At 35.9% G+C, this 25346-nt stretch overlaps 1 protein-coding gene across 1 annotated transcript in view; it reads right to left on the reverse strand.

The window, feature by feature from the left end:
* Positions 1–558: 558 nt before the first annotated feature.
* The window catches only part of TLL1 (tolloid like 1), a 126456-nt gene continuing 101668 nt past the window's right edge, over positions 559–25346 (reverse strand). The window contains 5 exon segments of the mRNA XM_014456162.2: positions 559–830; positions 2030–2280; positions 7495–7708; positions 18884–19011; positions 21108–21233. Coding sequence (XP_014311648.1) covers positions 699–830; positions 2030–2280; positions 7495–7708; positions 18884–19011; positions 21108–21233 — 851 coding nt within the window. The 3' untranslated portion in view covers positions 559–698.

Below are 25346 nucleotides of genomic sequence, written 5' to 3' on the forward strand. Positions count from 1 at the left end.
CACTTCAATAAATGATGTCTAGAGTTTAATTGCTATGATAGAAACTATTGACATTTCAAAGTTGTCAAAATATCAGTAAAATAAAGTGGTCTCAAGATGATCTATGTTTCAAAGAGGTTAATCTGGCCTGCAAATGAAAATAATGAAGCTGAAATATTCCAGTTTCCAAACATTGGACACACCTACATTTAAATTACAAACCACCCTCTTAAGACTTCTATTTCACAACATTTTACAAGGATCTGGTTTACACTGTGTCCAAGATACAAAGCCAAAGCAATTATCCTAAGAAACAAGGAGAGGGTTTTCCAGTTTATGACCTGCAAGATCCTTTTATTTATCTCCAATCTTGCAAAATTGTCAAAAAGAACGCTCTGCAGGCCCACAGACCCTGAACCTAATTGTCTGACTTGTGAGGCATCTGCGTCAAGCTGTGAGCAAAAGCTTGTGGAGTCTTCCTTGAAGCACGTCATGCCCTTCCACCAGCTTTATTCATACCGTCAAGCTGGAGTTCCAATACCCTGGGGCAAAGCTGACCAAGGTTCACTGCCAACAGAGATAATTCTGGTCATACAGCTTTCTTCTGTTCAGTTTTATTATATAAAACATTGTGCTAATATCTTCATTTAAAAAAACAAACGACGTCTTCTCTCCGTTATGCACATTCCTTTATTTTCTGAAGGAGGTTTTGGTATTAGTTATTTGATATGCGTGGTATCTTGATACCTAATGCTTTTGTATCTTATATGAAATCCTTTCTTGTTGATTGTGTCATCAGTGTGAAAATGAATCAAAACTGCATCCCCATTTGAATAGATCTCTTCTGGTGGCTGAGAAGAAAAACAAACAACAGAATGAGTCACTTTTTCTTTCATGGAATTCATGTTTGGGAACTTTTGGGGGGTATATAATTGAATCCTCCTAAAACCTTGGAAAGTGGATATGAGTGATTTCTTCATTTTACAGATAAGAAAACTTGAGTTTCAGAGAAGCAAATGACACGCTCAGATTCACACAGCTAGTCAGTAATGTAGCTGGGCTTTGAGCATACTTAAGTCTGTTTCCAAATTCTGGAACTTGGTGCTTTGTGCCCAAATTTTTAAGCCAAGTTCCTTTGATTTACAAATTAATGAAGTGAGGCTCAGAGAGGATGAAGAGACATTAAACTTGTTTCAGGAGCTGCTCTGAGGCAGAGTCACTTCCAGAACCCAAACTTTCCATTCCTTCTAGTTTTAATAATTGAAGTCCAAGAAGGTTTTTGTTTTCATTTCAGTTGCTATTTGGACAGGAGTTTAATAGTATTAATTAAGCGATAGATACTGACAGACAATAAAAAAATTGGGGATAATGTCGTCAAAACAATATATATACTCAGATATTGAGTCTGTGGATTTGATGTTGATGCAGAGGATTCTGGGAAAGAAAGCACTGAGGCTTTCCTTAAGCTTCCCCCCCTTTTTTTTATTTCTCATTGTGACACGCTCTGGCCTGTACCTGGCAATGTGTCCTGTGCAGAGTGATACCCTGCAGTTGAATAACATCCGGCTGATCTGCACACCTGTGGCGGACCATCCACTCCCACCAAACACATTTGTTGAAAAGAGAATGTCAATCTGAATGGGGTGCATATTTGTGTTTGTTTGTTTTGTGTGTGTGTGTGTGTGTGTGTGTGCTTTAATTTAGGAAGGTGACAACATTGTCAAATGTGTGTGTTTAAGTATATTCCATTTATATTATTAAAAAGTTAGATATTTATTGCACTATAAAGCCAAGAATATAAATTTAGAATGTGGATGGTAACAAGAAATTATAACTACTGAATTCATCTATCTCTTTTGATATTATCAAGCAAATTCACCAGAAGTGGTAAGAAGTGGTAAGGCGTGTTATAATGTGTTAAGAAACTGATAATATATCAGTTTCTTTTGTAAAAACACCGCTGTTCTGTATGTTACATATGTTAAGCATGAATCGATAGGCTTTTTTTTTTTTTATCATGGCTATGGTATTCTGTTGGTACTGTATTTACCCCTGATCCACAAAATCGACCAAGCCCCATCGCTGTTGAATCGAGGCCACCAAAGAGCTCAATATAGTCATAGCCACAGTCAGCTTCTTCTTCCACTTCGAAAATCGGGAAAGATAACTCCAGTCGCGAGCCCCGTTCTGACACTAATAGCCATTCACAGTCGACTTGCGCTGGGTAGTTGTTATCGCCAAACTGCGCATGTGAGTAAAGGTCTCTGGGCTTGGAGTCCGCTCTCAGGCGGCCACCGCACTCTGCCAGGGGAGAAATGAAACAGGTAAGCTCAATGGGCTTTAACAGGTCAGTTTCCATTCCAATGGAGTCTAACCATGCTCTAACTTCTCAACTTAGAAGTTATTGCTGTCTGCAAAAGGCAGAAGGCATTATAATTCAATTTTATTGAAAACCAAAAAAATTGCATAGTTTGAAAAAAATGACTTAAAATATTTCAAAAAGTTCCCGTTTTTATCTGTTTCAATTCACAACTGAATTCCTATGAATCACTCAAATAACCCTATGGACCCTATGAGTTTCATGAGTTCCTATGGATGGCTCAAAATAATAAATCTGGAATTAATTTTCCATGAAAAAAAAGGAGAGAGGATTAAGTCTGCAGGATACCTTTTTAAAGGACGAACATTTGGCTATTGTATGCAAGAGATCTGATTGGCCTGGGAAACATTTCCATTAGCGGGAAATAACAGCCAGTGTGGGGCAATTGCTTATGAGTGGCTTTTGAAATATGTTCAATAGTTCATTTTACATGGTCCCTTTAAAAGAAGATACTTAAATAGAGTAAACACATTTCCTGCAAATATCCCTATTCATTTTCCAAGTCAGCAAAATATAAACAGAGTAGTTTAGCATGTCAGCAATACCATCTTCAAATCCATTGAAAACACTTTTCAAGCTCCCAGAGCGTCTTCTACAGAATTCTGGGAAATGGAAAATGAAGCTCAATAAGAAAGGGAAAAGAAGGGAAGAGAAGCCCAGGGGTGGCCTTCATTTTAATTTGGAAAGACAAGTTTGTTCATTTCCTGAAAAAGTATTAAATTCCGGGAGAGGTCCTGTAATTTGACCTATAAGTGCTTTTAGTGGTGGGCATTCTACTTTAATTGAGTTAGATCAAAATAATTTCCTTTCTAAGGAGCATAATAATGTATCATTTGATTTTTAAATGGCATTGAAAGTGTGATGATTTGTGCTACAGAAAAGTCCTACCAGACCATGCCATGTTTTAAAACATTACTTTCTCTCCACATTTCTCCTTTTCTTCTGTATTATAGCTGCATCCTCTGAGCGAATACACCGGATTTTTCTTTTTATTGGAAAGATTTGTTCCTTACAATTCATTTATTTAAAACTGTAACAATAACATTGCTACCAGATTAAAATAAAATTGGACCTACAAGAAACCAGATCTACTGTCAGGGGGAAACACTATTCTCCAATAAAGTCCATTTCCAGTGGATTTGGACAGTATTACTTGAGGAAAAGTAGCCATAAAGCTATATTAAAGCGTATTTCCAATCACCTGGTTTCAAAATTCATAATGTTAGAAGCTTTTCTTGTGGATAAAATTAAAATTGTATAGAGAAATATAAATTTAGGGAAGCAAATTAAAATGCATACTTCAGGATCCACTGATAATAGCCATATGTATTCTAGAAGGCTGTAAATCATGCATAAGCACTTTATAAATGTAGCAAAACAGTGGACAAATGTAGTACTGGATTTGGCTGTCTTTTTAGTAGAAACTGCCCTAAATCAGAAGTTCAGAAATGTCTGAAAATCAGTTTAATTTATCATACTGTAGCTGTTCACAGGTGAAAACTCCTATTTTCCTACAAATTCCCTTGAATTCCTAATTTTCCCTCATAAATTACTAATACCTTACATATCTATCTAAAGCTTGTGCTCAATAAATATTTGATGAAAAACTACAGAATAGAAAAAACTTGTTAAAAAGAAAGCTCTGGGGAAAAACACATAGTAGGCAGAACATAAGAATATTTCAAAAGATGTGGCTACTAGAAAGTAGCAGTATAAAATAAACCTGTCCAGAAAATTCCAAGAAAGCTGGTTAAATGACGGCAAAAAATTATACATAAAGAAAAAAATCTACAATTTTTGATAAGAGCAAATGATAAAAAATTGGAAGGCCAGAACTCTAATTCCAACTGTTATTTTTTGTTATGTGGTTGTCATCTAAGTTTTAGTCATCTCAGAATCCTCATTTCTGAGATGACAGTGCTGGATTGGACAATATCCAAGGCACATTTTGCTTAACAAAATGAGATCGAGGTTGTTCTCATGGGTTTATGAATGGGTGTAAACTGCATAGGGAAAAAAAACGAGACTAATCAGATTTTCTTGGACTGAGGGAATGTTTAAAACTTAAATGAGGAAGCATGCAATCTTTACCTATTGCTTAAAATAATAGTGATCCATTTTTTAACAGTTTCCTTTCTAATCCAAAATTTGTACATTAGGAGAAAATATACAGTAAAAGTACATAAACTTTGGAGACAAAATTAGGATAAAATCCATGCTTTAATGTAATTTTAGAATTCTTTGAAAATTAATAACTTCTCTAGATTTTCAATGTCTTCCTCTGAAAAAATAAAAATAATATCTATATCATATGGCTCTTTTGAGCATTCAATGTTTGTAAAGCATATGTATGTGCCTCAAGTGCTGGGTACCAGATTTATTGGGAGTGTCATTTTGTAAGTTATATAAATGTTTAATCACTATGCGATACACCTGAAATTAATATTGAATATCAACTTTAATTAGAAGCATGAACAGACTGTTGAACCTCAGAGGTAAGGTAGGGGAGGGTGGGTGGGAAGAGATCAACCAAGGAACTTGTATGCATATATGCATAACCTCTGGACAGGGACAATGGGGTCGTGAGGACCTGAGGCGGGGTGGATGAGAGCGGGCTGGAAGAGGTTAGGAGGACCTATATAATACTTTTAACAACAGAGATCTTTTAAATTCCCCCCCCCCCCCCCGCCAAAGTAGAGAATTAGATCCTACCAATAGATTATTTTTTTTTACTTTTCTCTTAAAAAGGATCTATTTATTTATGGATGGATTTATTTAATTTCTTTATTGATTAAGGGATTACATATGTGATCTTATCCCTCCATTGCTCCCCCTCCCCCCCCCATTCCCCCACTTATGCCCTCACCCCCCTGGGGGCCGGGTCCCTTGGGTAGGCTTAAATGCATGCATACAAGCCCCTTGGTTGAACTCTCCCCCTTAACAATAGATTCTTAATGGGAATAAAAACACTGCAAATAGACTCCATGAGCAGATGCCGGGCACATTAAGGTGTCATGGAGTTTGTAGCTGTAAGAAACTTTGAAATTATTATTTTACAGATGAAGAAACTGAGATCCAAAGACAGTGTCTTTTCCCAAGCTCCCAGGTGGGTGATGGCATAGTTGGACCAAGAGCTCAGATGTACCAACATAATCTTTACTTTCCATTTACAAGTACAAAGAGAAGTTTCCCTATTAAAGAAAATTTTTACCAAGCTAAAAAAAGAAATTTATACTCAGATAATTTAAAATACTGTATCATCAACTATTTTGAAAGTTTTGAAAGCATGTTTTCACACTGCATTCTTGGAATTTGTGATAGCCAGAATTTCATATACCATGACCGCTCTACTGTTAGAAAAATACTGACAGAGTAATGGGATTCCAAATTCCTTCAACACATGACAAGTTATCAGAAAAATATTTAAAAGTAAATGTCAAATGTATGGATAATCCTTCATTAATATGGAATTTATGGTCCATGAAAGATTTTTCTCAAACCAAAATATTTATATTAATCATAAAAAATTATTACTTTATATTATATATGAATCTTATTATTAATACTATGAATCAGATAAATATCCTGACAATTAATATCCACATTCTCACAGCCTTCAATGTAAATCTAATGCTTATAATAAAATACACTAGAGTGAAAAATAATATTGGACAATAAAATAATTAAAATTTCTAAAACAAAATGAAACAAAAAGATAAAAGCAATCAGCATGAAACTGTGACAAAAATTACTGCACTAAAATTGTCTCATAAATATGCAGACCAGTAATTTTAAACTGGTGGGCTGCAAGAATATTTAAAACATGCAATACTTGACTATTTAGTCAAGGGCACTGACTTTTTTTGCCTTAGATTGTCAAATAAAAATATGACAACAGCCAACACAATAGCTGTTCAGTGCGAAGGAATTAAAATTATATCTATTTTTTTGTCAAGTTGGCAAAAATATATTTTTGGTGCGCTGCAGAATTTATTAATTAGTTTATGTGTGCCATGAGATGAAAAAGGTTGAAAATCGTTGATGTAGACATTTTATACCAAGATAGATTTCTTCCGTGTCTCAATAGTTTAGACATAGTTAATGCCACTAGATGTCACTATAAGCTAAATGACTTTAGTAAACATCTGCAATTAACTGATTTTTTTAAAAAGACTTTAAAAAAAGGACATTTCCTAGACATTTATGAATATATTATTAAATTGGATCCAAGATATAAAAATACTATTCTACATGTTTGCCTAAAATTATCCATATTTTTCTAAATTATAGTTTATTTCTTAAAGACTTATAGAACAGCTGTAATCTGTAAATCATGTTAGTGATTAGGTTTACAGAACTTCAGTGTTTCATGCCAAATAAAAGGGGAAACAAATAAGGTTCTATAAAACAGAGATGATCCCCAAATTTGATTAAAAAATTAATTAATGCGAAAACTAACTAACCAGTAGGGATTAGAGAACACATAATTTTTGAATACCAAACTATAAATTTTCTATCTGTTAAATATGGCATATAAATCAAATTGTTACAGTTAATAATACATTATAGAAATATTTAGAAATATGTAGTTCAACTTGATCATACTGCATTTGAATACAAATCAGACCAAACTATTAGGTTTCTTTCTAAATGTTCATCAATGATAAAAGCTAGTTAGGTCGGATGCTGCATGGTTCTATACAGCGATTCTCAACCTGTGGGTCGCGATCCCTTTGGGGGTCGAACGACCCTTTCACAGGGGTCGCCTAAGACCATCGGAAAACACATATATAATTACATATCGTTTTTGTGATTAATCACTATGCTTTAATTATGTTCAATTTGTAACAATGAAAATACATCCTGCATATCAGATATTTACATTACGATTCATAACAGTAGCAAAATTACAGTTATGAAGTAGCAACAAAAATAATTTTATGGTTGGGGGTCACCACAACATGAGGAACTGTATTAAAGGGTCGCAGCATTAGGAAGGTTGAGAACCACTGTTCTAGACAGTGCTTCAGTGAGATTTACTCTGTTGTGGGATCCTGTTATGGGACCCACTGCATTCACAGGAAGAAAAGCTGGCCCTTAGTCAGGAAAGAGAAGCAGGGCCCTAATTTGCTGACCTGTAGAATGTGTAGCTTGAAAGCCTCTTCTTTGAACAGATGCATCAGAAACAAACCGAACAAACATTTTATTTCCAGTAGCCACTAGGGGCTCTGGGATCTTGTTGCCACATAGTCGTCCAAGAATTGGTGATTTTTCTGTTTCTCCATCAAATACTTCCAAGTGATCGTAAGCACATTCTTGATGCTGCTCTATCTCAAACTCACTAAAGGCCTGTTTAAAGAAAGAAAGGAATGTAGGAAGGAAAGAAGGAAGGGAGTCACTTATTATTAAAAGTGGCTTCTGGGTTTTGAAGCAGAAATACAGATCAATTAAATATGTTCAAGGCCATGCAAATGATTTGATACGTATAGCACATTATTGAAAGGGCTATAAAATCAATAAAATGTAAAATATCTGGAAAACAAAATGAAAAAAAATGTAATAACCCCATATGAAAGTCTACTATTTGACTATTATGACTGATTCTACTACTGCAATTAAATCTATACCAGTATTTAGACTTATTAGAATAACACAGTAATATTTTATTCCAAATTTAATTCCAAATATTTTATAAATGTATCAGAAAGTTTTAAACCATTTTATTAAAAAATTGATTCTTTCTGGTTTTGATGATCATAAACTACTGGACATCATCCTACTTTCAGGCACCTAAACCAAGAAGAAAAATCCACAAAGTAATCATCATATTTTGACAAAAATTAAATGCAGTAAATCTTAATAGAATAACTAAAACAAAGAAAATTTTCACTATATATTTCTTTATTTAGATTTTACAACCCACATTTTTAGAAACTAATATAAATTTAGGCTAAACTTTTAAAATTTACTACTCAGACAAATGGTAAACTTATTTTATATTTGGAACCTTACAAAGTTTAGTATGCTTTGCCATTTAAAAATCATTCTAATTTACCTGTGTGTTAATTTTTATGTGCAGGTCTTTGCAAATTCTTAAAATAGAAATTCATTAAATCCTATATAATAAAAGGCTAATATGCAGATCGACTGAACAGTGGAACGACAGGCCACTATGATGCACACTGACCACCAGGGGCAGACGCTCAATGAAGGAGCTGCCCCCTGGTGGTCACTGCGCTCCCACAGGGGTAGTGCCGCTCAGCCAAAAGCCCTGAGCCAGGCTCGTGGCTGGTGTGCACAGCAGCAGTGGCAGGAGCCTCTCCTGCCTCCACGGCAGCACTAAAGATGTCCAACTGATGGCTTAGGCCCACTCCCCTAAACCGTCAGTCAGACGTCCTCCGAGGGCTCCCAGACTGTGAGAGGGTGCAGGCCAGGCTGAGCGACTCCCCTGAGTGCACTAATTTCATGCACCAAGCCTCTAGTATATATATATATATATAATACATTAACTATTGCAAAGAAAAGTGTAATGAAGATAGAATGAAAATAACATTGTCCAAACTATTAATGATTCCAGGTATTCCAGGTTATTCACAATTACCAAATAAGGCTCCTCCCCCGCAAACCATCACACATTTGAAAAAATAAGCTATCACTACTATTTAAGTCTATAGAGCAATGATGGCGAACCTGTGACATGCGTGTCAGAGGTGACACGTGAACTCATTTTTTTGGTTGATTTTTCTTTGTTAAATGGCATTTAAATATATAAAATAAATATCAAAAATATAAATCTTTTTTATACTATGGTTGCAAATATCAAAAAGTTTCTATATGTGATACGGCACCAGAGTTAAGTTAGGGTTTTTCAAAATGCTGACACGCTGAGCTCAAAAGATTCGCCATCACTGCTATAGAGCAAAGCTAAAAAATAAAAGAAACCTGAGGAAATATAAAATATACCTGAAAATTCATTAATTTTGCTATAATCCCTGAAGCATAAAATATTCGCACATAAGCTTTTTATATACTGATAGATCACCTCTTCCCCAAAATGGCGGGCAGAGTAACGGTAATGCCAGGAGGCCCAATTCTGTACCTTATATGGACTATACATTGAATCACCTATCAGCGTGTGCCCTAAGCCCCCATTCTTTCCTCATTCCTCCCCTCAAAAGGAGCGCTCACCTCTGTCAGGGCCGCTGCTCTCCCGTTGTGAGACAGCCCAGCAGGTCTTTTTCCTAATAAAGCCTGTAATACCTGGTTTTCGGCTCCCGACTGATCTTTCATATACATGTTTTCTTTAATGCAATTTTGTGAAGTAATCATAGTGCTCAGTTTAATTGACATACATTTTATAGTTTTTAAAGAAAAAGTGACTAAGAAGAGTTCTCCCTCAGTGCTGGCCACAGTTCCATACCACACCACTGTCTACTATCTCTTCTGACTTTGGGGGGAGGAAGAGAAAAAATGAAAGAAGCAATTTATATTAATTAGGGTGTAGGAGAAAGGAATGAAAGGTACTTAAAAAATAAAAGAAAGAGGGCTGATCTTTCATGTGTCATTCCATTGAATTCTAATTTTTAAAAAGAGTAAATTAAAATGCATTAGAGAATGAGGCTCAATCCCCAGTAGGAGGCGTGCAGGAGGCAGCCAATCAATGATTCTCATCACTGATGTTTCTATCTCTGTCTCTCTCTCCCTTCCTCTCCGAAATCAATAAAAACATATTAAAAAAAAAATAATTGCACTGGAAACAAAAAAAGTGGTGTGGAAAAATATAGTGAACAGTTTATCCTGAAACACAATATTCAAAGTAGGCCGTCACTGAAGGAGTTTGTCATTTATTATTATCTATTATCTATTGGCATAGAGTAGACATGAGATATAGAAGAACCTAAATGGATGGTTGGCTAAATGGATAAGTCTGCCCATTCATTTGCCTACCCACCTATCCCATGTTTTTGGCCAAAACCATGAATGGAAATGCTCTGGGAGTGGCAGACCAAAGAGGCTGCTTTTCTGTCTCTCAGGAGATGGTACTCAGTTAGCTTCTCTCCTCCTTGAGCACACATTCACAGTCTTAATATCAGTTTGTAACCTTAAAAAAACCAATGAGAGAAAATTGGCTTAACTGCACCAGATAAATTTATTAAATATTATATCAAGCTTCTGAATTATAAGATCAATAGTATTTCAAGAAGAAAAATACTGATATCTGAAAATAATGACAAGTAACTGTCCCTTGGGAATGTGATTTAGAATAATTCATCTATAAATATAAAGAGCAGAGAAACATACTGTGTAGAAGAGAAAATGGTAAGAGTGATGGGGGTAATGGCATTCTAAAGCATATACTCTAAGTAAAAGCTAAACCTGGGATCAGATTTTACAGACCACACATGTTCAGTCCATTGATTGGACCATTGAAAACTAAGTGAATGAGATAACTGACTACTTCACTCCTTAATGAAATGCAGGATGTCTGGAGTAAATCATAACATCTGTTTTACAGAGCACAGCAACATTACACAGCGTGGCATTGAGCTGGTGGGCTGGGGGGCATGCTGACACCTGGTCCGGAGCCAACTGGCTCCGGCTTTTTATCAAATTACTAATGGAATCAGACTGACCCTATAAGAATCAAATTAGGCAAAGATTCTGTAGCTGACATATTTTCAAGCAATGCAAACAACTCTCATTCATTAAGGTATTAATGAATTTTCCTCTTGGAATTGGTGGCAGCTTGTTAGGTCAACTGCAAAGATTGGGTGGTCCTTTTCCAGCAGTCAGCCTAACCTAAATGCTCTACCACACACAAGCAAAGCATGACTAACTCACATACTGAGGTCTCATTAATCTGGCCCTAAATATCACCGAGACATCCACACAGAGGGACCTCCATGCATAGTGACTTTGCCTCAATACAAAATATTTCTAGGCCATAGAAAAGTATTACGGGAGCCCATGGGGAATCAGAAATCTTTAAAAATACTCTTTAGAGTTTCCAAAGATATAGTGAGTGCAGTTTATTGCTTTATGCTATGACACACTCTGAGATATGAATCTCTGTTATATCTAAGTAATGCAGAATGTGAACAGTTCCAGCCACCAGGAACCAGTGTTACAGCAATGCTCCACAAAGACACTTAGATAACCCACAGGTCCTGCACCTTCACAATGAAGACAGGACAGCTGGCAAAGCTGATGTATGGAGCTGTAAGGAACTCTGAATTTTGCTGTAACACTACCCTCTTTTGTGGGATTTTAAAAATATTTTTATTAAGCATTTACACTACTACTTTACAGACATTTTGGTATTCAAATTTAAACCTTACTCATTCCATGATTATAGTTCTATGACTTTAAGCTTACTAATCTAGGTTTTAGAAAGACCAAGAAAGAGTGAATAACCGTGAGCTCTCGTCAGGAATCTTAATGTATTTCCCATAAGATAAAATAGGAGATTAAGGAGTCCCATTCAAAGGAAATAAAATTGAACTCTCATTTTAGGCTGTGGAAAGAATAACTGTGTGTTTCTGGAACACCCAAGAAAGCCTAATCTACCTAGCTGGCCACCAGCCAGGCTTGCATATGCAGGCCCCTCGTATGAACATCTGTGGAGGTGCTTTTATTGAAAATACAGGCACTGGCTAAAGGATTAGGCCATTTAGAGTCACTACATGTATCCACAAAGGACAAGATAATAAAATGATAGCGCTGAATGTGGATATAAAATTTAGCCAGGGTGACCATTTAAGAGAATTAAAGAGACTGATGCAATTTGAGCAGCTGTGAAATAAGATTCAGAGCTCCCTCGTCCCAAGCCATCCTTTGCCTTTTCCTGTTTTGGGTAAGAACTGTCATTTGGTTTCCCACAAGATATTGGAAGAATTAGAGGCCACTGGAAAAAATGGTACAGTGGAATACAAACCCCAGTCTTCTAATATAAAAGCTCTTTTTTTTCCTGTGAGCCCTCTATAACTTTGATTAAATACACTCTTTATGGATTTATGGTAGAGCTATATGACATGTGAGGGTGTTTTGTTTTCTAAAAATATCCCATATATGAAGCTATAAATAACAACTACGGAACTTAGCAGAACTCTAGGCTATGACACATCGAATAAAACTAATTACTGTATGCTCCACTGCCTGGAATTTTGTTTCAGTTTTATTTGTTTTGGTTTTGTTAATCCTCACCTGAGGATATATTCCCCCCATTGATTTTTAGAGAGAATGGAAGGGAGGGGGAGAGACAGAGAGAGAAACATCGATGTGAGAGAGACACATCAATTGGTTGCCTCCCACTCATGCCTGGACCAGGTCTGGGGATCAAGCCTGCAAGCTAGGTACTGTATCCTTGACTGGAATCAAACCTGGGACCCTTCACTCCATGAGCCACCTCTCTATCCACTGAGCCAAACTGGCCAGGGCTGTTTTTAATGAAGAGTAATTCAACATAATGAAAAAGGTCCCCCAAAATTTGATGAGCAGTTTAGTCTCATAAAACTAAAACAGGATGAAGGCAGAAATAATAGATCGTTCTTCTTATTCATTCAGAACTTTATCCCTTTCAACCAAGGTTCCTTTTACTTTGTAGCTATTACTACACAGCAAGAATCTCATGATTAAACACATGCCTGAACACACACTATAAACAAGGAAAATGCAATAATTTCCTATTGTTGCTGTAGCAAAGGGCCACAAACTTAGTGGCTTAAAACAACACAAATTTATTGTCCTAGCACTGTGGAGGTCAATAGTCTACAAAAATGGGTGGGCAGCACGTAGCACTTCTAGAGGTCCTAGTGAGAATCTGTTTCCTCTCATTTTTCCAATTTCTAAAGGCTGCCCTCACTCCTTGGCTCATGTCCACTGCCTCCATCTTCAAAACCAGCAGAATAACATCATTTCTCCTCTCTGACCACCTGCCTCCCTCTCAGAAGGACACTTATGACTCCATAGAGTCCACTCAGATGTTCCAGGATAATCGCTCCATTTCAAGATCCTTCGTTTAACCACAGCTCCTTTTGCCATGTAAGGTAAACACATGTACACGTCTGGGGATTAGGACAGGGACATCTTTGGGGGTTTGGGGAGAATTATTCTACCTGTCATAGAAAGTACGTCCAAATGTTTTCACTCTGCTTTTCAGGAAAATGAGCACAAACACTTATGATGACATGATTTCAAACTGCTTTACCCCTGACCTCCTTAGCTTGAGTCAATGAACTAAATCCCACAGAGCAAATATGGCCTGTGACCTGTTTTTGTAATTGAACTTTTATTAGAACGCAACCATGTCCATTCATTTGTGGATTGACTAGGGCTGCTTTCACAGAATTAAATCGTTGCAACATAGACGACACAATCTACAGTCTATAATATTCACTATCTGGCCCTTTAAATAAAGAGTTTTCTGGCAAGTAATCATTAGCTACATTTTTAATTGTTAGAACTTAATTTGAAATTCATAAGGCTACACAAAACCTTGATCATGGTTGAATTACATAATAAAATGGTGTAACTTTTTAATTATAATCATTATCATAATTATGATTAGTATTTGGTTATCATACATCAATATTTATTATAAATCAACAAAGCATTATGCCAAATATTTTATATGAAAATTCATTTAATACACATGAAATTCATGAGCAGTAGGTCCAACTTGTAGATAAAGAAATCAAGGCTTTAAAGGATAAGTATCTTCCCAAGATGACATGGCTAGTAAGTAGAAGTGCTATGATCTAGACCAGTGATGGTGAACCTTTTGAGCTCAGCGTGTCAGCATTTTGAAAAACCCTAACTTAACTCTGGTGCCGTGTCACATATAGAAATTTTTTGATATTTGCAACCATAGTAAAACAAAGACTTATATTTTTGATACTTATTTTATATATTTAAATGCCATTTAACAAAGAAAAATCAACCAAAAAAATGAGTTCGCGTGTCACCTCTGACACGTGTGTCATAGGTTCGCCATCACTGATCTAGACCCAAGTCTCTTTGAGTTCCAAATATATGTTTCTAATCCCTCCATGTTTCTCTTGTATATTTAGTCAATCACTGTAAGTTTACTTACTAACACGATTGTTTTCCATTTAAATTATTACATATGTGCATATACACAGCAATTATGGATTGCTTTCTTCTTTGACGCAGGATGCTATAATTAAAAATATATTAAATGAAGAGACAGAATGCCTAGGCTCAAAGGTGTTGATAGGCCTATTGGTTTTATAAACGTTGCCAAGATACCTCAACTGCCTGGGACTACTTTCTTATTTACTGATCCTGGTTCTGACTGTGATAATGAGAGTCGTGTTTTATAAGAATGTGATTAATAGGGGTGGGGGAGGAAGAGTGGAATCACTATTATGCTATTATGCAGAAACTTGAGGTGGCAAAAGTGTTTTAACAAGTCTTCTAGATAATTCTGATGCATGCCAATATTTGCGAAAACCTGGTTCAGACTGTAACTACTTCCACTAAGATCACAAAATCAAACAGTTAAAACAAAGATCCATATTTGCATTAAAGCTCTTCTTTTCCTTCTGAAAATTACCTCCTTAGGATAATAGTAAGTATGACCATTGTTGAACAGACCTGCTTTACGTCCTGATCCTCAGGAAAATACTTGCATGAAGACTAAAGCCTGTGAGGTATGAGAGAATAGACTTAGAGTTGGAAGGGATGTTCAATAAGCTGGAAAACATACAATTGAGATGAATAAAGTACGGCCAAATTGAGGTACATCAGGAATTCTATTTTTCTGTGGCTATAGAAAGCTGGAAATAGTATTGCCTTTACTCTAATAGAAAAAACTATATAAACTAAAAAAATCACAACTTTGCTGAACACACCCAAGAACTGAAGTCACCGGTCAACCAAGTAGAATCAAATCCACTGAATCTCAGGCCCCTCCAAGGAGAGATGAGACAAACATCTGCTCACAGTGACAGACTACAGAAGGAAGAAATGCTACAATTTTTAATGGATTGGTAAAGATCAGGTGTGAACAAGGGTAAGAGTATAAAACTGATCAGGTGTGAACAAGGGTAAGAGTATAAAACTCCTGGGAGCTGTAGACATGGGGAGTTTGCAACCACTGAGAGACTCTTCTCCATGACCTCAATCTCCTGTTCATGAGAAAGATTGTAGGCAGAGCAGGAGATGGCCAAGTGCATTCCTTGGTATTACAGGCTTGGAAAAGGGAATAGGTCACTGCTGTGAGCACGAAGCCCTGTTGCAACTCTTTCTGAGAAACAAAGCCCTAAGCCTCAGGGGGTGGAGCAGAAAACCCTCTCACCACCAGGGCAAAGGTATAGACTTAGTGTAGCCAAAGGAAAGGTGTTAAAAAAACAAAACACTTCTGCCCCTGGGGGAGTTCTGGGCACAGGTTCCTACCCCAATAACATTAGAGGTCTACAACTGTGAGAGGGCAAAGAAACTCTCCTATGGAAGACCAACGAGAGCCATAAGGTGGAGTGTGGTTGTCACGGAGACAAAAAATAGGACCACTGAGAAGGGCAAGCCCTCAGACCTGAAAACACAGAGCCTGTCTAAAGAAGAGGCTGTGCTAAGACAATAAAGAATCCCCAGCCCTCACTACCAGACTAGCAAGCACCAAGTAATGAGCAAATTCAGTCTACCACTGAAAAAGGAAAAAAGTGTGCAGAGGGACATAGTTCATGGTGAATATAAATGGGGAAGCTAAAGATGAAAGACAAACATTGATAAAATACCTCTTAAATCTCAGCTTCCCATCTAAGAAAAATGAATTTGAAGTCAATGTTACTTTGAAGATAATAATAGGAACAAGAAAAACCAAACTCAGCTTAATTACTGACTAGATTCACTCAACAACACCCCCTCCCATATATGCACATACATTAATAGCCTAACAGAAGAGATGTGTCTACTTCCAGACATAAAGTCTCTACTATTATATACATACTGTCTGGTGTTTAATAAAAAATTACATGACACACAGAAAGGCAAGAAGAAAGTATCAGTGTTAAGACATAAAATAACAGAACAGACTCAAATATGACCCTTTTGTTTAAAGTATCCAACAGAATTTAAAGTAACTATGATTAATTTGTTAAAGATTCTAATGAAAATGCAGACAACATGCAAAAATAGATGGGAAATTTCAGCAAGGAGATTTTGTTTTGAAATGAATTGTCCTCCCCTCAATTCACATGTCAAAACTCTAAACCCCAATGTGACTGCACTTGGAGGGAGGTCCATTAGGAAGGTAATTAAGGTTAAATGAGGTCATAAGAGTGAGACTGTAATCCCATTAGTGACCTTATAAGAAGATGAAGAGGCACCAGAGCTCTCTCTCCATGTGTAAAGGCCATGTGAGGATAGAGCAATGAAGTACCATCTACAAGCCAGTAAAAGAGGCCTTCCTAGATGCCAACACAGTACCTGATCTTGAACTTCTAGTTTCCAGAACTATGAGAAAATAAATTTTTGCTGTTTTAGACATTCTATGTTATTTAGTCATGAAAGCCTGAGCAGACTAATACACGTGAGAAGTATAATAATGGGTCAAATGGAAATGCTAGAGATAGAAAACATAATAAGAAAGATAAAGAATGCTTTTACAAGTTTATCAGTAGACTTAGGATAACTGAAGAAACAATCCCAGAACTTAAAGATAGGTTCACAGAAATTACTGAAACTTAGACTAAGAAAGAATGACAAAAAAATAACAGAGCATCCAAGAGTTATGGGGTAAAATGAAACAACCTAGTTTATATGTAATTAAAGTTCAATAAGGTGAAGAGGGACAATAGTGCAGAAGAATTTTGTGAATAAATAATGGTTGAAAAAGTTTAAAAATTCATGACAGACACCACAATACAGATGCAAGAAATTCATAGAATTCTGAGGATAAATTACTACACACACACACACACACACACACACACACACACACACACAACCCTAGAAACATTGAATTCCAACTGCTGATAAAAAGAAAATGTTGAATGCAACCATAGGAAAAGGAATCATTACTTTCATGGGAATAACATTAATATTTACAACAGACTTCTTAGAAACCATGAAATTCAGAAAATAATGGAGTCAATGGTTTAAAGTGCAGACAGTAAAATAAAATTGTCATCCTAGAATTCCATACCCAATGAAAATGTCTTTAAATAGTGACACTACACAGACATACTGTACACAAAACATAAAAGGAAATTCTTCAGAGAGGACTTTGATACCAGACAAAATCTGAATCTCACACTGAAAAAAGTCTTCGGGAAAATCCATGTTCTCAACTCCTTTAGCTAACTGCACTGTTGAAAGGAATGCAGCCTCTATATCTCAGCCCATAGCTTCAGGGAGTGATCCTCTTAATCAGGACCTTGGACAGGACTGGAAAGCAATCAAGTTCCTACAGTGCTGTCATCTTAGCATCTAGCATCCTTCCAAAGACCAGCTGAAATGAATTAATGTCTTTGTTTGGAAAGTCACTAATATTTTTCAAATATGTTGACTGCAAGGAGTTCCATACCAGGAATATGAATGCATTGGTGACTGTATTAGAGAATTTTGTTGTTATAATATTGCAGAGAACTACAGCCTCTTTATTGCCCCCAAAAAATAATCACTAAAGGAAAGAGTTCAAACAATTTTAAAATTAACATTATGGCTGGACTGGTAAGCTACCATGGACTGATAGCCTTATTCTCTACACAATTTCTTGTCTTTTATTATGGCAACTGCTAGATTATTTTGAGCCTTGCTAGCTGCCTGTAATGAAATTTAATATATACTATCAGATGACCAGGACAGAATGTAAGGCTCAAAGACTACAGGAGAGAGGACAAACATTACACTCTTCATATATATTCTGTAGCCTGTAATGAAATTTAATATATACTATCAGATGACCAGGACAGAATGTGAGGCTCAAAGACTACAGGAGAGAGGACAAACATTACATTCATATTTGAATTTGTGAGAAGTCTAAGGATATCAGTATATGTCTAAAGAGGCAACTATAATGCAAAAAAGAATATTTCATAAACCACAACACAAAATTACCTTTATTATTAAAAACACATATGCTCTGTATATAGGGCATATAGAATGGACACAGCCAGTAGAATTTACTATGCTGTGTTTAAGTGAATACTTACTGCTGTCTTGCTGATTTTTTAGTTTCTTTTTTATTTTCTCCATTTGAAAACATCACTTTCAATAATACATTAAGAAGTAGAGCTGACTGCTTTGCAGTAACTTTGGTAATACCTTCTAAAGCATCCAGGATAAGATCACTATATGAGAAGTTCATGAGTACCAGTACTATCACCTTGATTTAGAAAATCAGGGATTTGTTTCGTGTTAGTAGGAAAGCAAAAGAAAGAAAATCTGTTCCATCTGTCTTACTAACTCAATTCCATCAAATAAACGCTTATTTTACTTCCATGTGTGAGCCATGGAAGACACGGGCAATCGGCTTAATGAAAGAAGGATGACGTGCTCACTTACTAATTTGACGCGATGGCCTGGGGTGGCACTGATTTCCCATGTGCACTCCTTCCTGCTTGGGTACTTGTCTGGCCAGTTGGGACTGGTGATGAGGCCACTTGGACTGTGGATCTTCTGTTCACATTCAGCTGTGCCAGTAACAATAAGATCAATCAGTGCAGAAATCTGGCCCAGTATTGGACCAACAATAAAGCAGTTTATCTACCCACTATCCTACTGAAAGACTTTTCTGAATACTAATGAACCATCACTCCAGTGTCTGTTATCATATTCATGTGCTTTGGCACACATGTTGCTGAGCACAATCAGGCAATGTTTGTTTTCTTGCTTTCGTGAAATTAAGTGTTTACAATGAATTTTATAAATGCCTGAAAGAAAATAAGCTATTTAAAATGGTTGGATCTGTAAGTTCAGACTTTAAACGAGCAGCATATATTGACAATTAAGGATATCAACACTTGGTATGTGCAAAATATTTAATGCAATACCACAAACAAAAATCAATGATTTTGACATTTCAATTAATTTTTTTCTATAAACAGAAAGATTATTTATAGCTAATTAAGATCATTGAGCCATTTTACGAATTATGTATTTATATTTCTCTCTCCTTTAATTGAAATATACACTTGAATACTGGATATATTTCTATCTATAAGGAAGTTTCCTATAAAATCCTTTCTTAAAAATATTTACTGTAATGAACAAACATTTATTTGCTACCTGTGAGCCCTGGGCTACATGCATACTCTGCAAAAGCTGTCTCTTTTTTTTGCTCTGAATTGTCTTCCATATCTGCAAAATGACTGGGTCTGTTCCCCAGCCTGTCAATTTCATAGATACTTTACCAAGTTACAAATATCAGAATCTCTAGGGTTCTGCATTCATACATGAAAGGGAAAAGAGATGAAAATCTTGCTTGCCTATGATTCTGGGTCATGTCAGGAGCTCAATGAAAACATGGGGAGAAAAATAAACTCTTGACTCATGACCATATTAGATTAGAACTGAATGGAATAAGGGTCATTTCACGATACTATTTGAATGTGCATACAAACAGTTGCTATCTAACTGTGGTTCTAGGCAGGTACCTACCAATCCACATGTGCTAATGACACAAGCTATAAAATCTGCCTTAGTAATTCTTTCAAAATAGGCATAAATCCAAGTTAAGTAGAAAATTCAGGAGCAGACCCTCAGCAACAATGATAGCCAATATGAGCTAGATGGGCGCACGGAATATGTATTCAGAAGAAGTAAAAAACTGAATAAATATTTCTTGTGCCCATCTAGCTCATATTGGGTATCATTGTTTTTATAAAATATTGAAATATTGTAAGGTCTGGGGTCCAAAACTGGTAGGCTACTGTTGTGCTATCAGTATGTTTCCTTCCTTCCTTTCTTCCTTCCTTCCTTCTTTCCTTCCTTCCTTCCTTCCTTTTGCTAAAACCAAGACTTAAAACTTTAAATGGCAAAGTATCTCCATTTTCAAATGCTTTTTGTCTGGTAGGCATCTGAGTTTGACTCTCCTGGTATTTAAAGTGGCATCACTCATATAGCACATATATGAGATATTTTGGGGAGGAAAAACGAAACCAAATGCAAAGCCTTTAGCAGAAATTCAGCTTAAATATGTAGACTGTCAAAAGGTCTGTCCAATGAAAACCTGGGGATAAAGTGGTCCTTTTCTGGCTGCCAGATGGCATCATAGCAGCAACTATGTCTGTTATACAAAGTTATTCTAATTCTACCCATGTGTGAAGTGCAGGCTCTTTAGGTAATATGAGGTTTCCAATAGTTTGCCTTGGATCTTGGACCACTGTGTGTGTGTGTGTGTGTGTGTGTGTGTGTGACATTTGAACACTCGAAAGTGATATCACTCACTGATACAAAGAGCTCTACCTGGAAGCAGTGTTTTACCCAAATGGCCTAAAATTCTAGCTGCTGTCAAGAAAAGAACACTCCTGAAATCTAGAAGCATGGAATAGAGTGTGGAATCTCGGAGGGAAGACAGGGGAGGGTGGGTGGGTGGGAGTTAATCAACCAAAGACCATGTATACAAGTATACATATATGCATAACTCATGGACATAGATAATAGGGTGGTGAAGGCTTGGGGCAGGGGGGCAGGGGCGGGTTGAGGGAGGTCAGTGGGGGAAGAAAAGGAGACATATAATACTTCCAACAATAAAGATTTTTTTAAAAAAAGAACACTCCCTTCATACCTTCCTTGCAGTCGTGTTTATTTTCATGCAGCACAAATCCATTCCTGCACTGACACACATAGCTTCCCATCGTGTTGACACATTCATGTTGACACCCACCATTATCCTTTGAGCATTCGTCTTTGTCTAGCAAAGAGATAGCCCCATAGTTTAGTAAGTAGCTTTAAAAACAAAGAATATCAAAGAAGAATCATTTAGTTGCGGTTAACACAGGCAAAGGGTAAACTAAGCCACAGCTTACCCTGTTCCCAACAGGAAAAAAAAAGACAAAAAAACAAAACAAAACAGATCTTAGTTCTATCCAGTCCTTGTTTAGCTTGGCGCCTTGTACCATGAATTGAGTGTCCAAGACCATTTGTGCCAGGATGAGAACTTATAGTCCTCTTTCATTCCTGAAGTAAAAGTTTTGAGTAGGACATAGAGAAAGAACAGATGTTTTTACAACTAATTCTGAACATTTACAGTCAATATTTAAAAATAAATGTAAAACTGTGAGTAGTTTGAATAAATGCAAGATATGGCATTAAAGTAGAGAGAAATTCTTCAATATATTAACCATGGTGTTTAGATAGAGGCTAAACAAGGCTCCAAGATTTGTGTATAATCACTTGAAAAATTAGTTAGTGTAACTACTCTAGTTGATTTTTTTCATTAACATTGCAGTTAGGCTAAGTATTGATGAATCTGGACATTTCATAATATTCTAAGACAGAAAAAGGCATCAACAGACTATCCTAAAGAAGAAAGCTAATTTATATCTATTTTAAAAATCTACTCCAGCAGCCCAGTTTATTAATAAGTAATTCCTTAAAAGGGCTTTTATTGTGCTAGAAGCAAAGGTTAGAATGGGAAATATGAGCTTTGAGAAACAGCCAACAAATGCACTACAGGAACAAAAGCCAAACTAGAGTGGCAGGCAGAGGCACCATCAGCACCACATCATGTCCCTCAGCTCTTAGTCCACGGCTGGCTTGTCTGTCAAAGTCGACAGATTGCTCATGACACACATATATGATGACATATCACTCACACTGTCATCACTCCCACACCACAGAGAACAAAAGGGACCCATGAAGTCGTATCAGGAGTTAGGCTGAATTCATAATTTACACTGTCAACTGGTTTTCCTAAAGGGAATTTGTGAGCTCACGGTAGGTCACAAATAGCAAATACTATATTTACATTTTTATCAAATCACTATTCCCTCTATGAAGATGGGTTTAAGAAACATGTTTTTGTCCAAGTATCTGAGAGTGATTTTTAAAGATACATACATCTATTTTTCCCCTTTTGGAGACTGATTGCATGGCAGAGTCCACACGGCTCCTGGCATATATTCATGCATTGGTAATATCAAAATATTCCAAATAGAAGCAGGCAGTCCCAAAGTTTTAAAGAACATTATCAGAATCATTATCTCTATGTGATATGTGTATTCTACCTATCTTTAACAGTTTCTTACACTTTTAATATTTACTATGGAGACTAAAGAAACACATTCAAAATGTAGAATAAGGAAAATTGGCTAGCACCAAACACCAATATGTATAGAAATTAGAATTTAATAGAAAATGAGCCTGGTAAAATTAATTTGAGAAATTTATAATAATTTGGAATCTCTGCTCCCTTATTTGCATCAATAGTGAAAATTATAGTTTGAGTTATTAATGATTAATGCAAAACAGGTGGATGGTAAATCATACTTCCTGCCACCATGGTGGCAGCTACCTACATTTTCTAATTTAGACAGTCAAGCAGTAAATGTTCTAAATTTATTGTTTTTATGTACCTTTCCAGAGGCTCTTAAGATCCTTCACTCTCTCATGAGTGGATATAGAATACACTTCATGTTTGTTAAGTGGAAAGAGCCAATATAAAATTTTCTGGTGCCAGAATTTCTTACTCTGCAATAGACACATATTTCCAATGAAAATGTTTATATAATGACAGCTTGTTATACTTAAAGTAAATCTGACAGAGTGAACTGTAGTTGTGCTATAGGTCAACCAGACTCGAGAGATGGTTGAAAATCTAACAACTGTAAGCATTGCCTGAATCCTCCTTTTATCTGGATCTGTTTGGATTGCCATACAGAAGATATAAAACTGTTATAATTAAAAAATGAATAAACACAAGTTATTATTGCTGAGTTTTTAAATCCATAGTCATTTCATCATGAAGATAATTCTAACACAAAATAAGTATTTCTAACATTGAAGCTTCATTCTGGTGGAAATCTCGTCACTAGGTTATATTTTTAAGGAGCATTTTTTCTTCAGAGTTGATAGAATATAATCTGACCTGCGGTAATGATAACTAAAGCGAAATAATGTTGAAAGTAAAACCAATCAAACTAGAATAGTGGTATTTCATAGCCAATTATTCATATGTCTGTTGTGATTGAAAAATAATAATTTAAAAATAATTTTTAGAGGAATGAGGAAAAGGAGGAAGAGCAGAAGGAGGAGAAAGAAAAAGATTTTATATTTTAATTATTGTCTACGTATCTATTACATTTTAGTTTCCCCATTGGTTGGTGTTTCCTACCTTTGTCCCAACATCTAATGTCAATCAATATGATCAATGTTACATAAAATTAAGGATATATGCTAGAATATATGTATGGATTAATCTAAAGTTTAGCTTAAATTCAAAAGTGGACTAATCAAAACAGTAACTAATAGCAGCAGAGGAGTCACCATGCCCAGCAAAGTAGCGCCTAAAACTGTGCCCCCATGAGTCAAATGTTCATATGAAAAGAGAAAATTTCAGTAAACATTGGAACACTTAAAATTATCCCGATGTCTTACATCATTCAGATAAAGGTATTTAACTTAATATTTCAAGTTGTCTATGAAGTAGTGAACATGATGAGGTTATTAAAACACACACACATTTGTTCGAATAGAAGTAAATACACTATTCTAATTAAAGTGGATGTAATTTCAGAGTATCTATGTTGATGAGAAATAGCAACAATATAAAATACCTAATTCCACAAGTATATTCTGGATTTCTTATGCATGAAAGGTCATCAAACCAGGGGGAAAAAGCGATTAGCAAACACATTATGTTTTCACTGTTTTCCCATTTCTTCTCTTACGACACAAATTACAAATATTTTGAACAATGAAAATCCAAAGGAGAGAACCAAGAAGGGGGCAGCATTTTAAATATTTCTCAGAATGTCTGTATAATAAACTTAGTCATTGAGAATTTGATCAATAATTAATTTGAAATTTTCTAGCATTTTCATACTGTAGGCACAAATTTTTTTAAATAGTTTTTTTTATTAGTGAGAGAAATAAATGTTTTATTGAGTAGAAATAAAAACATTTATTTTTTGCAAATGGAATGAGCCTCCTTCATTGGAATGGACATATCTACTTTCCATTCTTTCATGTTAGATGAAGGACAGGTCCATTATAGGAGGCAGAGCAGGTGGCATTTCCCCACAGAGGCCTGCAGAGCATCTCTGAGACTATCAGAGGCCGTCAGTCTAAGAATAATACCTACTGGATGGAACTGAAGTGGCAACCTGTATCAAGTTCTTGCAAGATTCAAAAATAAAAATTTTCTCTTTGCAGAAAGCTTCTTTGTCTGTAGGAAAAAGAAGGGTCCATGCACCACAACAGAAACATACTGTATAAGAGCAGTAAACTCCCAATAAATGCTCAAATATAAACAGACCCATGCACACTGGTGCACACACACTCCCATGCATGTGTACACACAGACATCGCATACATAGATTTCAGCACAAAACTATTGAATAAATAATCACCTTCAGAAAAGCACTACTAAACTATGAGCTACGACAGAGACAATTTATGCTTTCTAAGATATGCAAATATTTATATCATTAATAATAAAAACTTAGAACAGAATTCAAAATCATAGGAAAGTTTTATGTTCCCATTTGAAATTAATCACACCAATATTTAAAGTTTTGTTAGAATAAAATTGGGTTGAATTTCTTCTAAAATATCGATGACCATTCCATGACAGAAATAATGTATATATAGGAGGAACAATGTAAAGAAAAGTCTGCATATGGTGAAAGTTGAATAGGGTTAGGAGCATATCAGTTTAAACCACTTCGGTTTAGGGATAGAATAACTGCACAAATCATTTTATCTGACTCCTTTATTTACTACAGACACAAACCTGGGAGTCAGGAAATCTGGGATCTATTCTATTTCTTCCACAAAGCTAGTTACTAGGTCCATCAGTAACAGA

Source organism: Myotis lucifugus, unplaced genomic scaffold (genome assembly GCF_000147115.1).
Source record: "Myotis lucifugus unplaced genomic scaffold, Myoluc2.0 scaffold_1, whole genome shotgun sequence".
Taxonomy (NCBI): Eukaryota; Metazoa; Chordata; class Mammalia; order Chiroptera; family Vespertilionidae; genus Myotis; species Myotis lucifugus.